General features: G+C 28.7%; 1 protein-coding gene across 2 annotated transcripts in view; it reads right to left on the bottom strand.

Moving 5' to 3' along the window:
* Positions 1-419: 419 nt before the first annotated feature.
* Positions 420-25,354, bottom strand: part of LOC136979073 (trichohyalin-like) — a 192,192-nt gene continuing 167,257 nt past the window's right edge. For both annotated transcript variants that reach the window (XM_067274974.1, XM_067274975.1), the window contains 4 exons: positions 17,963-18,110; positions 13,027-13,122; positions 11,935-11,991; positions 420-3,701 (listed from right to left, as the gene is read on the bottom strand). In XM_067274974.1, the coding sequence (XP_067131075.1) occupies positions 11,965-11,991; positions 13,027-13,122; positions 17,963-18,110 (271 nt within the window). In that variant the 3' untranslated portion in view covers positions 420-3,701; positions 11,935-11,964. The remainder of the gene's footprint in view (positions 3,702-11,934; positions 11,992-13,026; positions 13,123-17,962; positions 18,111-25,354) is intronic.

Here is a 25,354-nt window from a genome sequence, read left to right as displayed (position 1 = left end):
TTACAGTAAAAAGAATTTAATAGAAAAGCATGAAAAATCATTTGTGTATTTCTACGTTGTTTATTTTGTTAATCATTCCGCGAATAAGCAAATTTTAGCTTCGCGAAAAATGTTTGCAAATGCCGAATCGTGAACAGGCCTATGCCAAATGAGCAAATACTGAACTTAAAACATAAAAGTTTGTTTGTTGTTTGTATCGAGTAATGCAACTCACGGACGATCTGCCGAGGGAATGCCTCCCGAGAGAACTTTCTATGGGAAACTGAAAGAAATCTCGAAAACTCCACGTGGCCAGCCCATTGACGAGGCGCAAACCCATGATCAATACCTGTTGCTCAGTGGTTTTATTCACTCGGCCACTGATGGGCAACTATAAAAATAAATATAAAATACAAGATAATTGACAACTGGAGACAATATGCCAACAGACAATATTTATTCTTCTGATTTATGTTTCATACAACTCCTGAGGGCAGTCACAACAAATTGCTTGTGGAGTTAGCAAGCAATTTTGTTTTGATCAATATTTTCATTCTTAAATTACAAGACAACAAATGATGAAAAAACTCGTTGGAGAATCTCAACATTTTATTTTAGTATTTTTTTTTTAATTTTTTTTATTTTTCAAAATCTTTGGCTTTATATTCATGACTTATAGTTCTGTAACCATACGAATCATCTTAAAAATATACAGTTAAACATAAATAAAAATTATAATAAATAAATTATAATATTGCAGATATAGGTAACATCCCAGTACATAATATATGGCACAAGGAATTGTCGACTAGCTACAAAGTGAGCATTTAACACAATTTGAATAACAAGCATAAAAGTAAAATTTTAATCTCATATAAACTAACTAGATTTGTCCTTTCAAACGTGTATTAAAAGACAGCATACATGGATGACAAACATTCTCAAATTTTCTTGTAAATATGAATTGTGAAACAGTGGATATGGAAGTACCTTAGAATAATATCCATGCAAAGTGTACAACTTATATTCTTTTCAGTAATTAAAATGATTTTTTTCATTCATTTATTGAAATTTCTCATTTATTTCATTAGAACCCCAAATTTTTCAATGACTGGCCCTAATTATGATTTTTTCTGGACATTCATAAGATATTTTTATTATCCAATAAAATAATAAATAATCTCAAATAAAGCATTAAAATTTCTTTTGTTAAATGAAACTCAGTATTGCTCTACGAATGTTCTTTTAAAATTATTGTTATTTACTAATTTGAATTTATTTTTGGCCACATTGATGAATATACAGAATAAATGTGATATCTTATGACTAGTTTTGGAGAATTAATTGTGCATGTTTTCCATCTCAATTTCTAATTCTACAAATTACTGACACAATATCAGTATACACATTGAACACATTTTGAGATTGTGATATTCTGGCTTGACATTATAGCATTCCTTAGTGAGGAAGCCCAAAGAATTTTTATGATAATGGATGGGTGAGCCATTGCATTCTGTATATATGTTTTCCACAACAATCAATTCTAAAGTGTAGACAAATTGTTAAATTTCATCTATCAACACAATAAATATGCTATAACTTTGGCCAAAATTGAATTCTATGGCACAATATAAATTAAATAAAGATAACTAATACATAGATGACATGATAACTTTGGATTTCTGATCATAATTTTACTCATTTAACAATATGTCTTCAATTTTAATTACAGTATTTTACTGATCTTTTTCTTAAACCCATCCAAATATTGGAATAATTGCATAGATGCTTCTATAACAGTTTAATTCTAAATAATGAATTATCAAACACTTTACATATGAAACTATGTGACATGGATACTGTACATAAAATTAAAAACATCAGTTTCATTATAAGAAAATCTGGAATTAAACCTAAACTTTAATTAAATTTTTCAATTGTATAGCATTTATTATTATTATTGTTTAAATATTCTTATCTATCAAATTTTTGTTATTTTTGTTTTTTTTTTTGAAAATGTATCTGCTAATACAAAAGAAAAAATTTTAATATGAGTTATGAAGTTTTTAAACTTAACTACAGAATGAAATGATTCAATGAAAATTTTTTGTATACAGTTATTCTAAAACTACCAAATGATAATTTTAATATTTCTGTAAGTTTAGGCACAGAATGGTACTGTACCAGATTTGAGTCCCTGAAGAGATGCATATTTATATACAGTAGAACTTCAATTTAACATCTTAAATTTTATAATTATTTACTTAGTCTAGAATTTCAGTATTAAAAAGGAGAACATTTTCTTTCATAAAAAATCTTTTTAATAAAACAACCAATATTTATTTTTAGAGTAAAAAGAGTTTAATTTTTTAATAATTTTTGACATTTGTTTCACAAAATATCTGCAAAACAGATGTAAAAAATTGCTTAAAAGTTACATATTCTTCTTCATATAATTCCATATTATTAGATTATATTTCTGAAAGCATATTACATTAAATTGGGATTCTACTGTATATTTTACAATATATATGTATTTACATACATAATATAAATGTTATTAGATATGCATCACTGACTTGTAAAAGGGAAAAATGTGCCCAGATTTCTATTTCTCAAAATTTTAAAATTATATATTTAGTGCATTTTAAGTACTTAAATATTTTTTTTTTTCTTCCAAATTTTGAATGTTATTTCAAATTTTAAAATGTGAAAAATCTTAATAAATTTAGAAACAGATAGATTATAATATAAGTACATATATATATGTACATGTGTATATACATATAATAAGTAAATATACACATACACACTTAGATACATATATATATATATACTTTTTAGAGAAGGAAGAAACAGTTTCCTTTAGAGTATAATAGTATTCAAATCTAATTCATGCATTTTCAGCAAGTTTAAGATATTTGAACAATATTGACAGAACAACACCACACATTAGATGCTTGGATGGCAGTCAACAATTTTATATCACAAGAGTTATTCAATTATTTTAACTCTAACTCTTGGAAAAGTTTGGATTATTTTAATAGGAATGCACAAATAGGTTTCAAAAAGATGAATGCCATCACAGTGAAGCACCAATTGAAAATACATATTATCTCTTGATTCCTTCATAAACTCATCTGCAGCTTAATTGTACATAGTCAACATATTTCCATAAAATACCATCCTCAATATTGATGTTAATGTCACTTTCTTTCAAAGGCACATCTAGGATAATCCTTTCTTCACAGACAAGTTTTCATATATATTTTCACTTAAAAACTGTAATATTATATTCTTTTGTACAATGCTGCTATCTATCTTCCAATTCAGCTACTTTAGTATACATCCCATATACAAAGTTTTTAATAGATAATTTCTTCTATACAAATTGTTCCCTTCAATGCTTTGAGAATAAAATGCATTGGTATAAGTTTAGTTTGCAAGACATCAATTAAATATAATGTTGGAAAGATAGAAGTTCTTCTTAATTTTAAAAGAAAACAATAAAAAAAAAGAAAAGTTGCACAGTATAAACTACTTTGGCCAAAATTTAAACTGATGATGAAATAATTGAATTCCGTTTTATAAAAATCAATTTCTTACTTATCACTCTCCATTTTACAAATATGATCAGACTACAAGAGATGATGAAGCAAAGGGAAGAAGTTTTCCAAAAGATGGTTGAACAATGAAATGAGAGGAAATGTGTCCAACTGTGGCTGAAAAGAAAATTCACAAATTTATTTTACAAAATTCATAAATAAATAACATTTTATCAAACAATTAAAAATATTTATAATTGTAAAAATTTTAATTTATAGATATATTTAATAAAATAAATAAAAACTCAGAAAAAGATTTTATTTCTTTAAAATTATATATTTATCAAGTTTGAGCATTTATTTTATTCATTTATTTTTCAACTACAAACTAATTTTTAATTTTTATATATTTAAAAAATTTCCAGAAAAACAAACAACAATAATATACAGTAAAAATGCCATTATATGGCTTATAATTAATTTATTGTTATTTAATAAAATTCAATAAGTTCCTAGGTATTAGAAAGAAAATAAATTTAGATAACAGAAAGTATATCAATACTAATTGGTATGTTTTCAGGTAATATGTTGATTCTACTCATGATTCATATGAATAAATCATTATATATATTTTTAATATTCTCTTTTAAACTGTTAATTTTTCATTTTTCATCTAAATTTCATAAGATAATAAAATGACTTATTATTATTGACTAATAATGAACTGATGTAAGTTAATGTTTAAAATGTATGCAAAGAAACATTTATTAATGACGTACATTATTCATTTATAGTTTATTATTAATTGAATACATACGTATAAAAATATTTATATTTAAATTTCAAATTTTGCATTAGAATTTAAAATTATGTATTAATTTCTAAACACTAAAATAAAATCAGAAAAATTTTATTGATATCATTTAAAATGGCACTCTAAGTAGTATGAAACGTGTATAAACCAAGAAGATGAAACTCAAGACAAAAGTGCATTTGTTAACACCAAAACACCAAGTTTTGTCTTGAATGACACCTAATATGAAAATTGAGAAATATAAAGATTTATTAAAAATTCAAAGTAATTCATGGATAATTCATGAATTTTGACATTTAATATCTGAAATATGTCTATACTTCATAAATATTTGAGAATTTCAATGAAAATTAACATTTTATTAATTTTAAAGTTTTAATATAATAATAGTAACACAATAAAATTTTAAAAAATCTATACAAATGAACATCCTATCCTCTATACTCAAAAAATTTTTTATAAAACTTCTAAGAGTCACTTCTACTTTTGAAATCTCTCATTCATCAACACCTTCCAAAAATAATAATGCAATCAAACATCTCCTAAAAGAGTTAATATCAACAATTATACTTTTCTATTCAATATAAAAAACTGACAATAATTTTATGCATCTAAAATAGTTAAAATAAGCTAAAATTATAGTCAGTTTTTTGCAACAAATAGAAAAGAATCATAGTCAATATAAACTCAATTAATATATAATAAGCTCAGATTACATTTTTATTATTAAATTATTTTAATCACAAATATAAATGCTTGTGTTTTGAAATTCTGCATTTTAACTGTTGTGAAAAGAAAATGTTTGTTTGTTTTCTTTAATAAGCAATATTATGCTAAATAAATAACCTCCAATGGAGGTAATCTTCATTAGAGGTTATTTATTTAGTGTATGGTTACATATCTAGTTGTAAAAACAACACAAATCACAAATGTAAATCTAAGTCAAGAACATAGTTTAGAGCACTTTCAGTCACAATCAGAAAGTCACTCAGTTTTCCCAGATAGGATGTAGAATGCCCTTGCAGAACGAGGTCTGCAGGGCTAGACAAAAACAACAGACAAGTTGGCTTGACAGATATACTGGCTTTTCATTAATTCCCGTTGACACAATCACGATATGTACATAGAACATGAACTATTACAAAATTGACAAATTTACAATATCCAAGTAATAACAATATAATGCTTCACATGTTTTCGCACTTCTCTCTCCTTCCTCCTCTCCTTTTAGGAGGCTCACAGCACGTGATAAAAGGGAACAACGAAAAATGCATAACAAAAATACAAACTAATATACTCACGACACTCTTTCTACCATGTATAAACACTGGAAGAGAAAAACTAATATGTTCGGATAAATCTCCCACCAATCTTTCTTTTGAATATGTTATATCTCAACGTTAAAGTTCTTTGATTGGATGCAAATGGATTGCTGTCTCTTCGGCCGAATTTCCGTCCTTGGTTCTCTCCTTGATCTCATATATTTCACATGTGGCCAGAACACCGCAAGCAGGAATGAAAAGAAAAGGACCAACTACACATGGGTCATGACCTTTTAATCGTGCTAAGCAGATATCCTCCTCACGTGACCGCCACTGGCCAGTCCGGCTGCCAAAGGTGAACTGGGAAAAGGTGGTACCACGAACAAAAACAAAAGGGTCAAGGGGAAAACCAAAACAAAACAATAGTCATGAAACACTACAAGGATCTTATTGGACAATCTTCCAAAATATGATGTATAGTCTGTCTTTCAGCACCACAATCACACTGTGGGAATGCAACTTTTCCTCTTTTAAAAAAGATTGTTTCTGCATATCCCATGTTTTGTCTGAATTCTATTCAACACACTTCAAAAATTTCTGGATAATTCAAAACCAGGTGGTCGCTTTGTGATACAAGGGAGTTGTTGACTTTCCATTAAAGAGACATTAGCCCATAGCTTTTTCCAAGATTCAATAAGGTCGAAATCGCTGGAATTCAAGGACTTAGCTCTTAAGAGAGGGGAATATCTTGATTTAAGTCAATTTATGTTGAGGTCATCGATATCCTGATGAACTGGAAGTTGTGGATTGCACAATATTTTCCTATATTTGCTGAGCAGAGCGTCATCCCTTCGGAGTATAGACTGGGGATATAACTCAAAATAAGTAACTAATCAATAGGAGTAGATTTAATAGTACCTGTTATGATACATAGAGTATTATTTAATTGGGCATCTAGTTTTTTAATGTGAGTACTGTTCATCCATACCAGTGCACAGTATTCTGCTGCAGAGAAAACTAAGCCAAAAGCAGACATCTGTAAGGTAGACATTGAAGAGCCCATGTAGTTCCACATAACTTTTGGAGGATGTTGTTTCTGGTATTGACCTCGGCAGCAAGATTCATCAGATGTGTTTTAAGACAGAGTCCTGTCTAAAGTGACACCAAGATATTTCGGTTTCTTATTATGTTTCAGTAGATTATTTTCAAAATAAACCTTTAGTTCTTCATTTGCCAATTTGTTATTAAGGTGAAAGCATGTAGTTTCAGTTTTTGTCATACTCAATTGGAGTCTCCACTGGCAAAAATATTGTCCTAAGGTAGATAAATCCTCTGTCAAGATCTTCTCATTTATTGCAAGGTCTTTTCGTCTTGTGGCAATCACCCAATCATCTGCATATCCAAATTTCCTTGCATTTGTTTGAGGCAAGTCAGCCATGTAAAGACTAAAAAGTAGTGGTGCCAGGACAGATCCCTGAAGCAGGCCATTATTTAGTTTTCTTATCTTACTCCTCGAATTTCCCAGGATGACTTGAAAAGATCGGTTATTTAACATCTTATCAATTATTTTAACTATTTTTAAGCAGAATATCACTCGAAGCAATTTATAGATTAGGCCATGCCGCCAGACAGTGACTAAGTAATACAATTTTTGAAAACATTCTGGTAGAGCAGGCTGGTTTTCGACCAAATAGGAGCTGTACAGACCAGGTACTAGCCTTTACAACTTCCATTAGAAGTAATATAGCTTATTAAAGAAAAATTTTTTCTGCTGTTTAAAAATGTGTTATTTGAATTTTTAACTTTTTATAATGGTTTTAAAAAGTTTTTAACTCCTCATAAGTTGGTATCAAAAGACAAGAATTTCTTTAGTATATTACAATACAAACAATTTTAAGATATAAAAATATCCAACTCCATCGTTTTTTTAACCTTTTTTGATATATATATATAAAATACCTTATTCCATAACTTTTGGACTTGTTCCCATTCCACTAGAAGACAAAGAGGATGGTGAAGATCGTACATGACTGTTGAAAATGTTGAATGGATTGATGAAGACATTTCGAGGATATCTCCCTGAATGTGTTCATACAGAAACTGAAGTACCACCTCTTGGCATAGTTTCAATAAAAGAACTCTTAACTAGTGCATGGGAAAAAAAATTTTGAAGCATACTACTTGATATTTACATTGTAAATAAAACTTCTTAAACTGAATTCCACTTTTGATTGTTGTACTTCTTTTTAAAAAAGGAGGGGGTATGACTGTTGTGATATTATTTTAAAGGAGGACTTGAAAAATGTGACATATGACAAGGGAGGGAGAGAGGGTTAAAATTCACCAAAAATAGCTGACATCATTTATGAATGACCCCTATTAAGATTTATCAAATGATAACAAAAACAATTGTTTTGTTCATAATTATGTTTCTTTCACTTAGAAATACTTAAGAAGTTTCCAAAGATAAAATGTTAAACTCAATGTACAACAATCGTAGTCATGTAGGAGGATTTGAATTTAACATAAAAAGTATGCATACACACAATATCAAAAAACTATTAACAAAGTAGTATAATATCCTTGTACTTTCAGATTATATAACATCATCATCAGGGGAACTTTTCGCTAGTTGTAAGAACACAACTAATTTTCAAGAATAGTTTGTGAATTTAAAAATCAGATCATGTTCTTAGAACTAGTGAAGAGTTTCCTTGATGATGAAAGTAATAGTCTACAAGTACTTTGATATTATGCTAACATGTTAATTTTTTGAAATTTGTTTATAGATATATAGCAGATTTACATTATATTAACAGAACACAGATAGCAGGAGAAGAGAGAAAAAATAAGGAAAAAAATGAATAATTTCAAGCAGAAATTATAATGTTTATAATTTTAATTTTATTCAAAAGAAGGATAGTCAAAATTATTGATATAAGTTCTGTTGTGAATTTTGCACCAGTGTATTTAAAGGCTTTCCTGTTTTAGTATAGAGACTTTTAAAATGTTCAAATACTGAGTGTTTTTTCTGGATTTTAGAAAATTAGAGAAAATAATGTGTTGAAATAAAAAGGAATTTTGATATGGATTTCTCACATATCAAGTAATAAAATGGAAAAAACACTATATTTGCATAGTCCCATGCCAACTTCCTTTATAAAGGATTATTTTTTATATAGAAAGGATATTATGGTTCTTTTTAAAGTAATTTTGAGAAACTCTTTATTTTTATTTAACACTTATTTTTAAAAATCATATGCTAAACTTGTGGATTCACTCCATTACAGAAAGAAAGCTATTAAATAGTCATTGAAAGAAAATTTTTTTCTTTTAACGACTGTTTAATATATTTCTTTCTGTAATGGAGTAACTCCATGTGTTCAGCACATTACTTTTATTGGAAATACCATTTTCATTTCAGTAAACAATGCAGTTACAAATAATAAAAGCTATAAACAGCATGCTGTTTATTAAAGTAAATATAATAATTGATTTTATGTCATTAAAATATAAATTTCAAAATATTAAATCCATTTTGTCCTTAAAGATTTTGCATAATGCACTGATACACTGCTGATCAGTCAAGTTTCCTATTTGTCCTATTCTTGTTACAATACTATGTAAATTTATGGATCTTCCGAAAATATGTCAACACTATGTACAGTACATTAATGTCATGTAGGCCTAACGGTTGGCAGAGACAGCGATTTTGACTTTCACTCAGGCAATTCGGTTTTTCCAGAGGGGGTCAGTGTAGCAGGATGTATCACATTGGGATCCCCTCTGAGGAAGACCTGAATGTGAGCTACTAACCCTGCTCCAGATTGGACCGAATGATCCCCTTAAAAGCAAAGGGACAAAGACCCCCTGGACAATTTTTTGAGGTCTCTCGACCAAGTTGGAAGACAGCTTGAATTTCCTTGGAAGGTGTTGTGTGCTTGATTACATCTAGACTTGGACAGCAGCCATTTGATCATTAAGACCAGCATCTGAAGCTTCTGGATTCTACAGACATATCTGCTAAAGTGGCCCATCTCCAAGTAAAGGAAACTGTGCTGAAAGAAAAGCTGTAAGGTGACTTTTGAATGAACCCAGACATATTCTAACTAAAAAGGAAAAAAGGAAAGATTGTTTGATCAGGAACGGATTGAACAATCAACCCTTGTGTATGTCACTAGTAATATTTGCAACACTAGAGTAATGCAAATCAATTATCTATTATCATGAGTCTGACAAATTTATAGTACAAATATTTTCTGTATTTTGGTTTAATAAAGCATTAAAATAGGTACCTAATTATTATTTTTTTACCAACATATTACATATTTTAGTTTAGAATTTATTATTAGTTCGTTTAATTGGGGCAGCCGCTTAATTGGGCCAAAATCAATTAGTCCCAACATGTCCCAATTAAGCAGAATCTACTGTATTTTGATTCCCAGTTAAAAAATAAAAAGTTGTATTTACATTATAAAGATATTGTAAGGCATAATATATATTTAATGCTAATTTATTGATATAAATTAAAACTACATTAACATAATATTGAAAAAAAAACTCATACGAATAAAGTTTCAACTATGACTCATTTATTATACTGTCAATACTTGTACAAAGTGGTTACAATCTGCTTTGACATATAGCAGAGTGAGGTACTGAGCACATAAGATCAATATTGATTTATGTTATAAGTGCTCAATGCTATGTATTGTTACGTAACAGAAAAATATCAATGCTTAGAAATCTTTTCTCTAAAAATATTTTAAAATTAATTTATCAATATAATCTAAGTCAGTGTTTTTTAATCTTTCTAATAGTGGCAACCCCCAATTTAATAATTTTTTTCTTGCAGCACCCTTCTTTATCGGAGTTAATGCACTATTTATACTTTTCATAATACAGGATGGGGCATAATGGAGTCCCACATTTACAAGGTGAATTAAAAATAAATGGTAGAATAATATGGAAAAAACTTTTTATTTATTCAAAGTACATGTAAGAAAGTTTTTTTTGGTTAGGTTTTAAAAATGATGTTGTTAAATCTTTATAGTTGTGCCTCCTAGAGGTATTGTGTGGAGTAGTGACAAAGTCATCTGTCTGGCACAGAGAACAAGCAGAATTTTCGTTGTTAGGCTGTTGGAAACCCCTGAGAACTCCACAACAACCTCTTCACAGACTGAAAGTCACCATTTGGTGTGCTTTGTCCTGGGTAGGCATTGTGAAGCCTTTTTATTTTTTTGAAGAGGATAGCGTCACTGTTACTGTGACTTCAAACCGATACTGTGACATGCTAGAGAATTTTTTGTGCCCCAAAAGGAAAGAATACGATACAAGTGGCTTTTAGTTTCAACAGGATGGAGCCATAACCTATAAAAACTGTCATTCTTGCACCACTTTGACAGAGATGTTTCCCGGTCGACTAATCTCTTTATGAGAAGTTGTTGAATGGCCCCCTCGCTCCTGATTTGACTTTTTCTTAAGGGGTATCTTAAGGCAGAGAACCCTACAAGAACTCAAGATGCCATTCATGAGAAAATCGCCAAAATTCCTCCAGATATGCTGGTGAGAGTTGAAGAAAACTTCAAGGAATGGCTCCAAATGTGCATCGCCCGTGAAGGCCAATATTTGGATGACATCATTTTTAAAACCTAACCAAAAAAACTTTCTTACATGTACTTTGAATAAATAAAAAGTTTTTCCATATTATTGTACTGTGTTTTTTTAATTCACCTCATAAATGTGGGTCTCCATTATGTCTCACCCTGTATACATAAGCGATGTTATGGTGCTTCGCAGTACTGTTTCACAATACCCTGGTTGAAAGACAACTGGACTATATCTTGTGTGTTTTAATATATTTAAGTTTATAGAAGTCTTAATATATTTAACACTTTAGCTGTCATAACTCTACAAAAGTTGGATGGAGTGACATAACTACATTTCCTCAATATATGAGTACAAAAAGTTTTGGATATTGACTTCTATAAGTAATTTTAATTTCACACTTAATCTTTAGGATTGTTCTTATTCAAAATTTTGTATATAAAGAGAAAGTACAATTGTAAATTTACATCTCTTTATTTGCCAATTTTAATAGTCTTAACGAATGACAGCAAATTATATAATATCTTTAAGAAATTGTATGTTTATGTACTTCCATTATTTTACAACAGTTTTAATTTGGAATAATTAAATTTTATTTATAAATAGAAGCATTTAGTAATTTATTATTTTGAACTACTTAATATATATAATAATAATAATTATTATTATTAGAAAATTATTTTATGTTTTAAAATGCAAGAAATAAAATATATAGATTTTATATTACCTAATGAGATAACCCATTATCACAAATATATTAAGACCTCAGTCCATCTTCTGCATCCTAAAAATCAAACAAAATAATAATAAAATAAAATATTTGTAGTACTTAGTTAAAATAAATATACAATATGATAGCGATAATAACTAAATAAATATGAATAATATATTTCTATTATAAAATTATATTTGCATATAAAGTAATATTACATTTAAAATTTAATATTGTTTAGTCAAAATTGAGGAATAATCATATTGATAAAAAGTTATTAAAAAAAAAAAAAACTTATTACACACACACTAGATACATCAATAATTGATTCTAATTTCAAAATAAATTTACGATGACTAATTCAATATGAAAAAAAAAAAACTTAAACTTTTATTCAAAGCAAAATCCTAGTAATAATCTAAAATTATGAGTTTATGTTAAAACTTTATAAGTGATGTAATATTTAAAATGATGTCTTGATTTTCAATATCTCATTTCTTACAACATAATTAATGTATTTTACTTACTTTAAAACCTACTAATAAAATTTACTTTAAATATTGTATAAAATAGTTTAATGAAGTAATTATATTAAAACAAATTTTATTTTACTTTAATGAAATGTTTGTCATTTCATTTTAGTTATAATCTGTAATTATAACATTAATTACAGATTATGGTACTATTAATGAAAATCTCAAAATTGTGTAATTTTTTCCAATTTGTATTAATTATTATAAATACAAAGGTAAAAATTACACTATAATCATTTGTAAAATACTAATACTAATATTAATACTAAAACATAATGTTGATCTTTTCTTAAATAGCATTAAATTTTTATCTTTGATTCAGACTCAAAGAATCAATTTAAAAATGAGAAGAGCATGAAATCTTTTTTACTCTTAACTTACATAAATGTTTATATATTGAACAATAAAATTTTTATATTGCTTTTAACTTTTCATTATCTCTGTTTATCACTTTTTGATATCATCACAGATCAAAGGAAGTAATTAAAGAATATATTGCCTTAAAAATCTTAAGATAATACTCTTTATATAAAATTACTTAGAGATATTTGGAACAAAAAAATTTTCCATTTACCTGCTTTGCTTTATTAATATATGAATCTTCATGTTTTCCATTAGTTTCTGGTAATTTCTCACCCAATTCCAACAAAAGTTTCACCCTATTTTCATTCTAAAAATTATTTTCAAATTAATATTTGATTTTTTAATAACAATATATTTAAATACAATCAAATTTTGTGTGTTTTACTAATAATTAAATTTGTGTCCAAACCCTCAAAATTTAGACAGAAATTTTGGATTGTTTTTGAATTGCAAGGAAATAGAAAAAACTATAAAAATGCATAAAATAATTTCGTTTAAATTTACATGACAAAGGAACTCATTTAAAGAATGTCAATCCTAAGATCAACTATCTCCAGTTGATATTGTAACTTGGCATTGAATTAAATCTCACCCACTTCCTGAGTTGGGCTTGAATTACCTCTGGAAACAGATATGAGACCAAACAGAAAGCATGGCTGGGGAACTGAAAACAATCAGGATGGATGATCAAGGGACCAAGTAGACAAAATCCAGTGTGTGAAAAATACAAGATTCTTCTTCAAAGATCTGTTCTTTTGACACAGTTCTTTTTCAAGGATCTATTCTCCATTTCCTTTCAACAGGTTCTTTTCTAAGTGCATCACGTTTGATCATCCTCTACAGTCTCTTCTTTGAGACATATTGGTGAATGCTCAACTCCAACAATCTGAAGTCACATTGTCACAGATGCGTGGTGTCATACTGTAAATTGAAGTTCAGTGTTGGATATGGATATTCACCCTATCTGGAACTCCAGTGAGGCATTCATCTCTCTTTTTTCACTATCCTCTTCAACCAGCCATGTTACAAACTCTTTTTCCAGGTCCAATCCTTCCTATGGGAACTGAGTTTAAAATAATGACTGTTGTGTGAATTGGAGAAGGCCACAAAAAATCTAAAAATCCATTCCTTTAATAAAGTGATTTCCTGTAGAATCACTCTTCTTGTCTCTGTTACCAAACCACTCCACATATGTTACCAACAACTTGGCATCCTGAGCAGTCAGAATTCTCTAATTAAGAATGTGTTGGCCACATCTTCATGACACAACATTGGACCATGAACAAGGGTCTTCATAAATTTAAGATGTTTTAATTTAATTTAAAATATTTTTCCACTGAATTTTTTAATAAAATTCAATATTTTTATTCCAGTATTTCAAAAATCTGTGATGTTCAAAAGTAGAAGTGTTATAAAATTAATAATTCATTACACATGAAAGCATCACCCATTAATTACAGTTTAAGGGAATCACAAAAAGTATATCATTATAAACAATGGAGGATGAGAAGCCAAGGCATTGTCTACATGGCAGTATCAGTTAGAAAATATTTGCAGAACTTTTCAAGTCATTTCTTCAATGTCACAGGAGTCCATGAATTATTTTACACATAATTAAAGGGAAGGGGGGTTGTGTAAAGTGCACTATTTTATACAACAAAGAAAGATGTCAAAAGTGACTCAAAAACTGTACATACAACTAATGAATGGTCCTGAAATAGGATGGAATTAATTATATATAATTAATTCCATCCTATATATATACAGTATATATATATAGGATATATATCATTTAACATGTTTTATTAAAAAAATATATTTGATAGATATATATATATATATCAAATATATTTTTTAATAAAACATGTTAAATACAGTATTTGAAATAAATATGCAGAGAAAAGAACAAAGTAAAGAAATTAATTATTAATTGCTAGTTTCATAGTTAATTAAAGAACACATGATGTTACACTGCAAAGGACAACATAAATAAAAGACTAACATTGTATTTAAAAGTAAAGTTCTTTTTCAAGTGCAAACATTTTCTTTTTATGCTTCTGTTACTCTGTATGTAATTTAACTTCAGTTAAATATACAACATGTAATAACAATTGACTATTTCATTTCAAAGTAAAGATTAAACAGAGTTCTACAATTTATTAATTTATTCTTAATAGTTGTGTGTTTTAAAAGTATGGAAGTTAAATGGAAGATATAGAGATCATTTATTCAAAAAAGAATATAGACCTACTTATCATATTATGAAAGAATTAATCATAAACAAATAAAAAGGAAGAGGTGTGATGATTCGTGACGAGGTGTAACGGTTTCCGCGAACAGACCGACACAAAATAATAATCAAAACATGTTACTTTTAACAAAGGTACGATTTTATTCTCGCCAGAAAGAACAGAAGCAGGTTCTTTATGGATCCCAACTTTACAAAGAAAGGCTTTTTTTTTACAGTCTAAAAAGCGCGCTCAAAACGGAACCCGACAAATTATACGCGTGCAGATCTTAAAACTAAACTTATCCTACTTATAACTAAAGGGAGGAACAATATATACATGTAGATAAAATAGTCGAAGATTGAAATACTTGGTGGGATACCACTCTTGAGTCCTGTTTGATTATTTTATAGGCTTCCCGTGTCCTCGGTGAATCTCTCACTCCCCCGTCGTATCCTTTCCTTTTTTTCTGCTGCTCACTTATCCGCCTCGGTCGAGAGCTTCCTTTTCACACCTTCACTCTCCACAGTCCAGTCGAAAAGTGATTCACTTTTCATTCCTCGAGACCCACGGCGCCGTCCCTTCTATTGTTCTATACGTTGTCTCTTTCTTAGAAACGATAATCCCACCCAAAGAGTAAAAAGGAGTGGTGGGGAAAGTAAAGGAGGATAGATAATACAAAAGAAACAAAGGAATTGCTAACACTAACTTATATTACATATTAAAAACATGTAAAATACGCGAATAACATGGCCGACGGCCACAGAGAATTCATTCAATCAATATATTGTGGCCATTGGCCATGTTATTGTATATTTGTATATTTTATTTTAAATTAATATTAGTCTTCCTTCCTGTTTCTTTGTTCTAAATTCCTTCTAGAACAGGCCTGGCCATCCTGCAGCCCATCAAATTAAATTGTGTGGACCGCAAAGCGATATTATATATCTATTAAAACTTTTGTTGCCCGTTATGTGTATACCAAAACAATTAAATAAATGAAAATTTGCATGTGCCACTGTTATAATGCACAAGTGCGAGTATAAACTCTTGGTATAACAATAAAATCTTATTCATTTTGTATTTGTTTTACTTTTTTGAAAGCATGTTTGCCTAAATTGTTGCCCACCATAATGTTACGCGTGATCAAAGTGGCCAGCAAAACAATTTGGGTTGGCCAGGCCTGTTCTAGAACCTTCTTTCTTTTCTAACCCTTTTGCCCTTGGGTAAGATTACCAATTCCACAAAAATAAGTAGAACAAAAGAGGGAGTGAGGCCCTGGGGCCAAATGGACAGGAAAAGAGTCAGTGTGGGTGAGGATCCCGAAGAAGTAGGCAGAAAAAAGGCAGTGCTCCAGATCTCGAGAAGAATGATCAGAGGCTGCAAGGTGACGAGGGATCAAAGAGAACAGACTATGGTCAGAAAACTGTTAGGAAAACGACGAAGCCAGAGATAAACGAAAGGTCTACGATAAGAAAAAGGAGTTTAAAAGATTTTGTGTGATGAATTATATTTCCTCCAGTATTTACTAAGAAGTTCATTTGTTATAAGAAAAAGGATCACAAATCAAGGACAGATCTGAAGTGGTATCCTACGTAAGAACATGTCGAAATGAAAACCCCAGGTATTTCTATTCCTTTCCTTATCCTTTCCTATCCCTCCTATTTTCTCCATTTTCTGTAATTATAAGCTAGTTATAAGTTAGTTCAGCCCATGTTTGATTGTTGTGCATATGAAAATTAACCATTTGGAGGACAAGTATTTAACGCCTATGTACTGTACCTGTACATAAAATTCATAAAGTTGTAAAGTTGGGATCTGATGTAAAGAACCTGTTCAGAGAGAATTAAAATACTTTGTGCTATAAATAATATTAAGTGTTTTTGTTGTACCATTTCGCTTGTGGAATAAGTATCTCTCATTACGAACATCACAATATGAAGTAAATCAAAAATTAAAGAAAATTTAATAAAATGAATACTATCAAACAGAAATTACATTTAATAATGATTTTTAATGGTATTTATTTGTATTTAAATAATAGTTTTAGGCATTAGTTAATCTGTTTTAGATTTAAATACACTTAGAGAACAGATTAATTAAGAAAATACAATTCATTAATTTATAACTTAAATAATTAGTTTTATTTTACTTTATGTTAAAAATTATAAGAAACATTTTTAAAATTTAATATATTTGTATTTTTAAAAGAATATATTACTTAAAATACATATAGTTCAAATATTGATTACACTTTGCATATGGTTTGTATTGAATCAGCTCAAACACTCTCAGAAAATGTTTAGAAATGAAAGTTGTTAATTCATTCACATAATTATTTTTTAAGTTTACACTATTATTAAAGAATTAAAAGCACTCAAAAATGAGTTATAGTATTACCAAAATTAATAAAAGCATATTCCTAAACACAAAGTTATTGACTTATTTTATCTATTAATCATTTATTACTAACTATTATTTTCATTAAAGTCAATTGGAACCAGAAGGAAAAGAATTTTAATATATATATAAATTTAATTCAATTCAATTCAATAAAAGCTTTATTGTATTTAGGGAAGCACCTTGTTACAAGGGGCTAATCATTTGGCTAATCAAGGCAAAATCTTTGTCATTATAACAATCAAAGTAACATATAAGTAATTTACTCATATTAATCTCCATTATTTAATATTTAACAATAATTCTCAAAAAAATTATTAAATTTATACATTATAATATATAATATTATAATGTGTATTCACTCCATTTGAGGTGATCAAATACAATATATTATATAATAATTTAATTATATAAAGTATTAAACAAAATGATCAAAATATTATTATTAACATTTTAAAATTTGCTTAAAAATAAGAATAAAGTTTTTAAAATAATCTATAATATACTAATTGTTTTTACCTCTATCTTAATTTTTTCTAAAAGACATCTTCTTTCTGTTTTCAATCTATCTACTTCTTCAGCAGTTTGAGCATTTTTAATACCAGACATCTCTAATAATGCTAAATGAGCATCTTTTTCACTTACAGCAGCTGACAATGCTTCCTGTCTAAATATATTAAAATTTAGTTGTATCAATTTTAAAAAATGCTTATAAAAATTTATGGAAATTAAAAATTACAGAACTAATGAATTTTAATCTTTCCAGAAAATCTGCACAAAATTTTTTCTTGAACAAAACTTTATGGAAAAAAAATAATACCTAAAGTCTTATTTAAGTAAAGTATTTTACTATAAATCTATGCCAATAAGATCAATAATATAAATTTATCTTTATAAGGTTTATCTTTACTAGATTTTGATTACAAAATCTAGTGTATTGGATTTAAATCTCTATGTGAAACCAACAAAACAAAATTTGTTAATAGAGTGTAAGTTATCACATTGATATAAATACATGGAATGAAACATACGATGTAAATGCAGATGTGGACATTTTTAACATTTTAGTGAAAAAGCAAATAAACATTTTCCTAGATATCAATGCAAAGATCCAGAACAGGGCCAGCTCAATGGATGAGGTAAGGCAATTACCTAAAGTGACAAAATAAGGAAGGGGCAAAACAAGCAGTCAAAAATTTTTTCTCCTTTTTAACAAAAATGTTCAAAAAGAGAAAAAATAAATAAATACTAAAAATAATAAAGTATAATAGCTGAATACAATAAAGTCCTTTAAATTACTTAAATGTTTATAAGTAGTTCATATAAGAGTGCCAGAGCTAGAAGTGGTCTCTATTGGCAACTGTTCTGCCTCAGATACAAGCTACCATTAAGCCAGCATTGATCAGAATCCTTACAAATTAATTAATTAATCAATCATATTTACTCAAAAATAAAACCAAAACTAAGACTATGCAAACTGGCAATTTAACTAATTTACAGATAAAATTTAAATTCATAAATTAAGGTTTAAAAGCTATCCGCAAAATTGGAAGTTTGCAGAGGATGTCAATGTTTATGAGAAAAATCATCTATATTACCAAAATGCATTTCAAGTTTCACCCTTGATGAACTTCTCTTCAGTTTACAGATATAAAATTTCTGTAGACTAAAGAACTGTAGACTATACCCTTCTTAAGATATATAAAATTTTAGTAACACAATACTAAAAAACAAAAAAGTTAAATAAAAAAATAAGTGTTAGAATTCGTAGAGGTTATTAAAAGTAAAAATAAAATGAATAATCTTGAATTCAATCTTGACAAATAGTTGTATAAATATCTTACAATATTACTTTGATACAGATATGCCTCTAGTACAAGATAAAAATGAGAAATGAAAAAATTAAAAAAATACAATGTAGACATCAAAGATACTAGCAGCTAACAGAAGAGTTTAAGTTTCATTAGGTCCTAGATAACCTGGAGATATTGTTATGTCACCTAGCAATAGGAGATGTGCCAATAGGTTCTATTCCTAGGATCAGACTGACAAATCAAAATTAAAAGAAAACTAATAACAAATTGGACACTTCTTTTTTGGGAAGTTGAGCGAAAATTCATTCTCTCCTAATGCATATGCATTTCATAGAGTTATCAAAACATAATGTAATGACTCTTATCAAAGACAAAACTGAACTTTACTCAAATTACTCAAAGATCTGTCAACTGAAATTATTGTACTTTCTAAGGTAATTATGGACTAAACAGAGGCATCTTAGGCCTGTAAACATTCTATTGTAGTTATTGTCAAACAGTGTTTCTTGTCAAGAAAGTTTCAGTTTTTATACTTGTAAAAAAAATAAAATTTCATTAAAAAGTTAAATTAAAGACAAAATTTGAAACAGTATTTTCTAATATCCTTCATACTTTTAGGATCATTTTTGAATTGTTAACACCATAACAATCTATTGTAAATTACACAGTGTCATAAGAAGTAATGTAGAGAGAGAGAGAGAGAGAGAGAGAGAGAACTGCTGACAATTAACTTTTTAAACACGAAATCTGCCTTATTGGTGGATGGAAAAGTTGTTTGACAGGTTTTTCTATACAAATTCCCCTTGTAGCCTGAAGGGTAAAAACAATTTAGTCTTTAGGTAAGTGATTACAAAAAGTTTTCAGGACTTAAAAAGTTAATGATTACAATAATATTCTATGAAATTATCATAGGATAGGACACATTGTTGAATCCAGGAAAATTTAAAGAGAATATACATTGCAAAATTATGGCATAACAATGATAAAGATATATATACTGATATATTGTTAAGATTGGCAATTTTGCACCTGCACAACATGATCAATGAAATAAGAATGAAATGGATTGGACAAACAATGTTCTTCAGTGGCGTGCCGTCATTGGAAGCGATGGAAGCGCCGATTCCACCTTCCAATGACCTTCCCTTGTATTTTATAAAATATAAATTTTCATATTTTAACGTACTTTGCATTAATTAAAATTAATTTTTTATTATAACTGCATTATGTATCTTTTACAAATTTCTATACTACATGTGAAAAAAACAATAAGATTGCTATTGTATATTCAAATAATTCAGTGGCAGAAGGAATGTCGAAACCGGGTCAGTTTCCAATCAGCCAGATTATATAGGCATTGTCACATGCGGTTTACAGTGCACCAACGTCACGGTTTAGCTGGTAGAAGCAACACACGCGTAAAGCGTCCAATTTTATATCCCGGATCGGTTGTGGGCTGTTAGCCGCCTGCCTGCTAAATATTTGGCCGCCCTCGCCCGATTATGTGAATCACGAGTAGACTAGATCAACGGCGGGCAACCCCCAGGCACGCGGGCCAGCTACGGCTTGCGAAAAGTTTCTATCCGGCTCGCGAGATCTTTAATAGATTATTAAATTGGAAAGAATAACTAATTAATAGTTATTTTTCCAATTCTTTGTAATTTTCAAAAACGATAAGAGAAATAAATGTAGTAATTAACGTTTTATTTATTTATTTCATATTTGCAGACTAAAAAAATTATAAGTCACAAGAAGGTGTCAATTAACTACTACGGCCCGCGGAAATAACGTAAAATTTATTCTGGTCCGTGTTATAAAAAAGGTTGCCCACCCTAGACTAGATTTATGACTTAACCCAACCGATAGGAATTTACTGGCATGTTTTTATGATAGTTCTGTATAGTTGACAGTTTAAAAAAAATCCATTAAAATATTTGATATATTTATTCCGCGTTTATTCTGCTCTCCCATCTTATATTACTTACAGATTTCAATGTTAAACCGGTGATATTACGATTTAGTATGACGCATCTCTAGGGGGATGCAGAAAAAACGTGTACAATTTTAGCACAGTGTTAAAAAATTAACTGTTACTTTGGCAGCGTCGTTTACAACCAAATTTAATGAACGAGACGTACAATGGTACAAAAAAAGCTCTAGAATTTATTATCTTTAAATTTACGATTTATGTATCGGTTGTCATAAAAATTTCTTACCACTTCTTTCGCAAGACTACAAATATTCAGGTACAAAGTAACTGGTTTCAACTTATTTCTACTTAAGTAGTAGTTAAATAATTAAGCGATTAGGGAATTAGAAACACACATAAAACCCCGACGAAAGAGCCTAAATTTTACTTAAACAGAAGCTTAACTGAACCAGTCTCTTGCCGAGTACAGTGGGGTCTGATCTCTTCATAATATTAGATGTAATAAAGACAGAAATTTTTTTAGTTCAATGAGAGTGACCGAAAAGTTGTAAATTTTGAAAATTTCCGTGAACACTTGGTCCTAAAACCAATTAGTTAGAAAACGAATGACGGACAATCTGTTAAGTTTGACATATTTAGATTTTTACAGCTATGGTGAGAAACGTTTAAAATCTACAACAACCCTGTGGCGTTCTTTGATATATACTAGTGATGAAACAAAAGAGGCATTTGACATTGATCGGTATCAGCACCCTCGGGATTTGGCAGCCCGCGTGCATGCACCTACCAGGACCGTCTCTGATTCCATTCATTAGCCACTCGTAGGGAGCTATTTCACTAACTTGTAAGTGGATTGTTTTAAGATTTAAAAAGTAAAGAATATTTTGTTATTTTTATGTACGTTTCTTCACAAAGTTATATTTAATTATAAGTTTCTTTAAAAGTATATTCATACAATTGAAGAATTTTTTTTACTAAGCATGCATATTCATCACACATTTTGTTTTACTAAGTAAGTTTTTTTTATAATTTTAATTTTAGCCCTTATATCGTGGCTAGTGATTAAAAAAATTATTTTAAAAAGTTTTGGTTTAAGACCATATAATGAAAAAGAAAACATTACTAAAAGAGAAAGACCAATGTCTAAATCAAATATAAATACGTCAACAAAAAAATTTCGACATTTTGACGATAAAATTTATGACGAATGACAATTTTTTCGTAAAATTGAAGCAATTTGGATATCAAAATAAAATAGAATTTAACATTGGTAGACAATATAAAATAAATATTGAAAATTATAACGAGATAATTACGATTAATAAATATATCTAAATTAATAGATGTTATATGTTTTTTCTCAAAGCGAGAATTGGCATTTAGAGGGCGTAGGGAATTTATTGAATCTAATAACGGAGGTAATTATATTGAACTTTCATATTTATTAAGTACGTCAGGTAATCTATTAAAAATACATTTAAAGAAGTATACGGTTTTTACTGGCTTATCAAACGAACGAATACGAACGGGCCCTTACGCGCAATTAATTGATTGCCCCTGTAAGTCGGTTTCTTACAGAAACAGCTTCCCTATCATCAAATGTCACGGCACGCCACTGATGTTCTTATTATTTATGTTTATTAATACTAGTTTGGCTCATGTGTTTAATCAAATAAAGGAAAATTGTAACTAACAATATTATTATTTATTGTATGTTTACAATTTATACAGGTTGCTCTAGTTCTGCATGCATGTTTTGTATAAAATTTAATATTTGTTGTTGTTTTGTTATACAAGTACAGATTGTGATTAGATCCTTTTGTTGTCTGTTCCTTTATTTGTAATAACCAACATAAATAATATAATATATTTTTTTTCTCCTCTAATAATAAAGTATAATTGTTTACTATACATTTCTAGCAATGCTCATGAAAATAATTATGAATAGTTTCATTACTATAAATTCCTTAATGATATAAACAAATATGTTTATGAATAACATTAAGACCATATTTTCTGTTAAAATAAAATGCCTTTAATATTAAATGACATTATTTTTTCAATATTATATTTGAAATTTTTATCTAAGTCAATATATTTTGTACAAAGACACATATTCACACATACAACAAAATTAATAATATATACATATATTATTAATATAGATGGCAATTATAATAAAGTTCTGATTTCACAATGGTCTGAAATAAAAACCACTGGTCAGAATGACTTGACATTTTGTATGAATATCCATAAAACAGTGGAATTTTGTTTGGTGATGAAAAAGTTTAGTTCAAAATCTGTTGCCACTGGAAAACAATTTGTGCTTTATTATGGTGGAAAGCAATACTTTTGTATTGCTTTCCACCATAATAAAGCACAAATTGAATTTACAAGTGACATAATAAATGTTCAATATGCTTCACATTCTGATACAAGCTGAAATTGCAAAATAGGATGTTCAACAACAAATCTGAGTGTTTCGGTAGAGATGATGTGGATATGATGTATGATGCTGGCTTTCAGTTCTGCTAAATTTGTAATGTGTCCATTAAACACAACATTCTTTAGATGTCCCCAAAGCCAAAACTCATGAGTTCAGGTCTAATGAATGTATTGGCCATGTTACAGGAAAATAGCAGCTGATTATTCTGTCATTTCCAAAATGTCTGCAAAGTAGCTGTTTCACTGGTGTTTGTGATATTGCAAATATTTGTGATGTGTGCATGTCATGTATAAATAATTTGCATCTTTTGATACTGCAGTATGCACAGGTCCCTCTAGTGGCAAATTTTTAAACTTTACTTTCACCAAACAAAATTCCATTGCTTCACTAATATTCACACAAAATGTCAAGTCATTCTGACCACTGGTTCTTATTTCAAACAATTATGAAATCGGAACTTTAATTATAATCATTCTGTATATAGTATATACAGGGCCGGATTTACCAATCCAGGGGCCCTGAGCACAAATTCGGTGGGGGTCCCTCTTTAAGAGTAGGCAAATTTGATGATTTAGAAAGTTTACAAAAAATACTGTATTTTCAATTAGATTTGAACTAGGATGTTGTAAATTTCATTTAAAAATAAGGTTATTGTAAACATACATATATTTTATAGCGTAAAACTAATTATTTTAATTTAACTAAAAAATACCTATGTGAAATTTTTTTCCGGGTTTGGTTTTCTCTGCCTGTGGCCCTCATGATTAGGCCACACTAGGCTGTTGCAGTAATAGAAAAAAAATTATGTTTAAACATAATTTTTTTTTAGTTTTGTGGGGGCCCCAATTTGGGGGGCTCTGGACACAGGCCCCAAATGCCCTTATGTAAATCCAGCCCTGAGTATATATATAAACATATTTTGCAAATGATAGGAAGGACATTTCTATATCCTTATATTCTGTATCTATTTCTTCATGACATCTAATGCCTAGCTCTAGGCAAAATTACTTGTAATTTAATTATTAAATAGTAGCCATATTATAACCTGATATAATCTGGCAGATCATTTGGTCTGTATCCTTTTCCTATATCTGTCATTGACAGCAGAATACAAAGTCAGAATATATGAAGATAGCAAATATAAGCATCTTTTTATTCCTCTGTTGCCCAATCTTAGGCCAAATATTTTTGGTTGTAAAGTTGATAAAGTAATGAAGGTACTGAAATAATCCAAGAGTACTTTTCTGATTGAAAATCTGCTATTCATCAAAAAGTCATGTTTATTCTATCAGGAAAACTATAAAATACAGTAATTAACAGCAATATAATAACTTGCAGATTGCCTGAGAAAAAGATAATTGTATTATTGAACAATTAGACAGAAAATATTTTATCAGTTAGTATTATATTTATAAACTTCTTGTTGCTATCTTATGTAGCAAACAATAACAGATCTAGAAACTTTTTGCATTTAAATAAAATTCTATATATGTTTATCATTATTGTACAAAATTATTTTTCTGTTCTATTGTATATTCACTGAAATTACATATGAAAAATTCAAAGATAGATATAAAATATAACAGTGAAATGATAAATGTGAATAGTGTAATAGTGAAGTGAAGTGAAATGAAATGAAATTTTAAAAAATGCTCAAATATCCAAATAATTATTATTACAATAATACATAAACAAACATTACAAAACCCAACTGGATTACA

This window comes from Centruroides vittatus, unplaced genomic scaffold, assembly GCF_030686945.1.
Source record: "Centruroides vittatus isolate TY-2023 unplaced genomic scaffold, ASM3068694v2 contig_577, whole genome shotgun sequence".
NCBI lineage: Eukaryota > Metazoa > Arthropoda > Arachnida > Scorpiones > Buthidae > Centruroides > Centruroides vittatus.
Note: the sequence above shows the minus strand (reverse complement) of the source record. Positions and strands in the feature narration are given on the sequence as shown.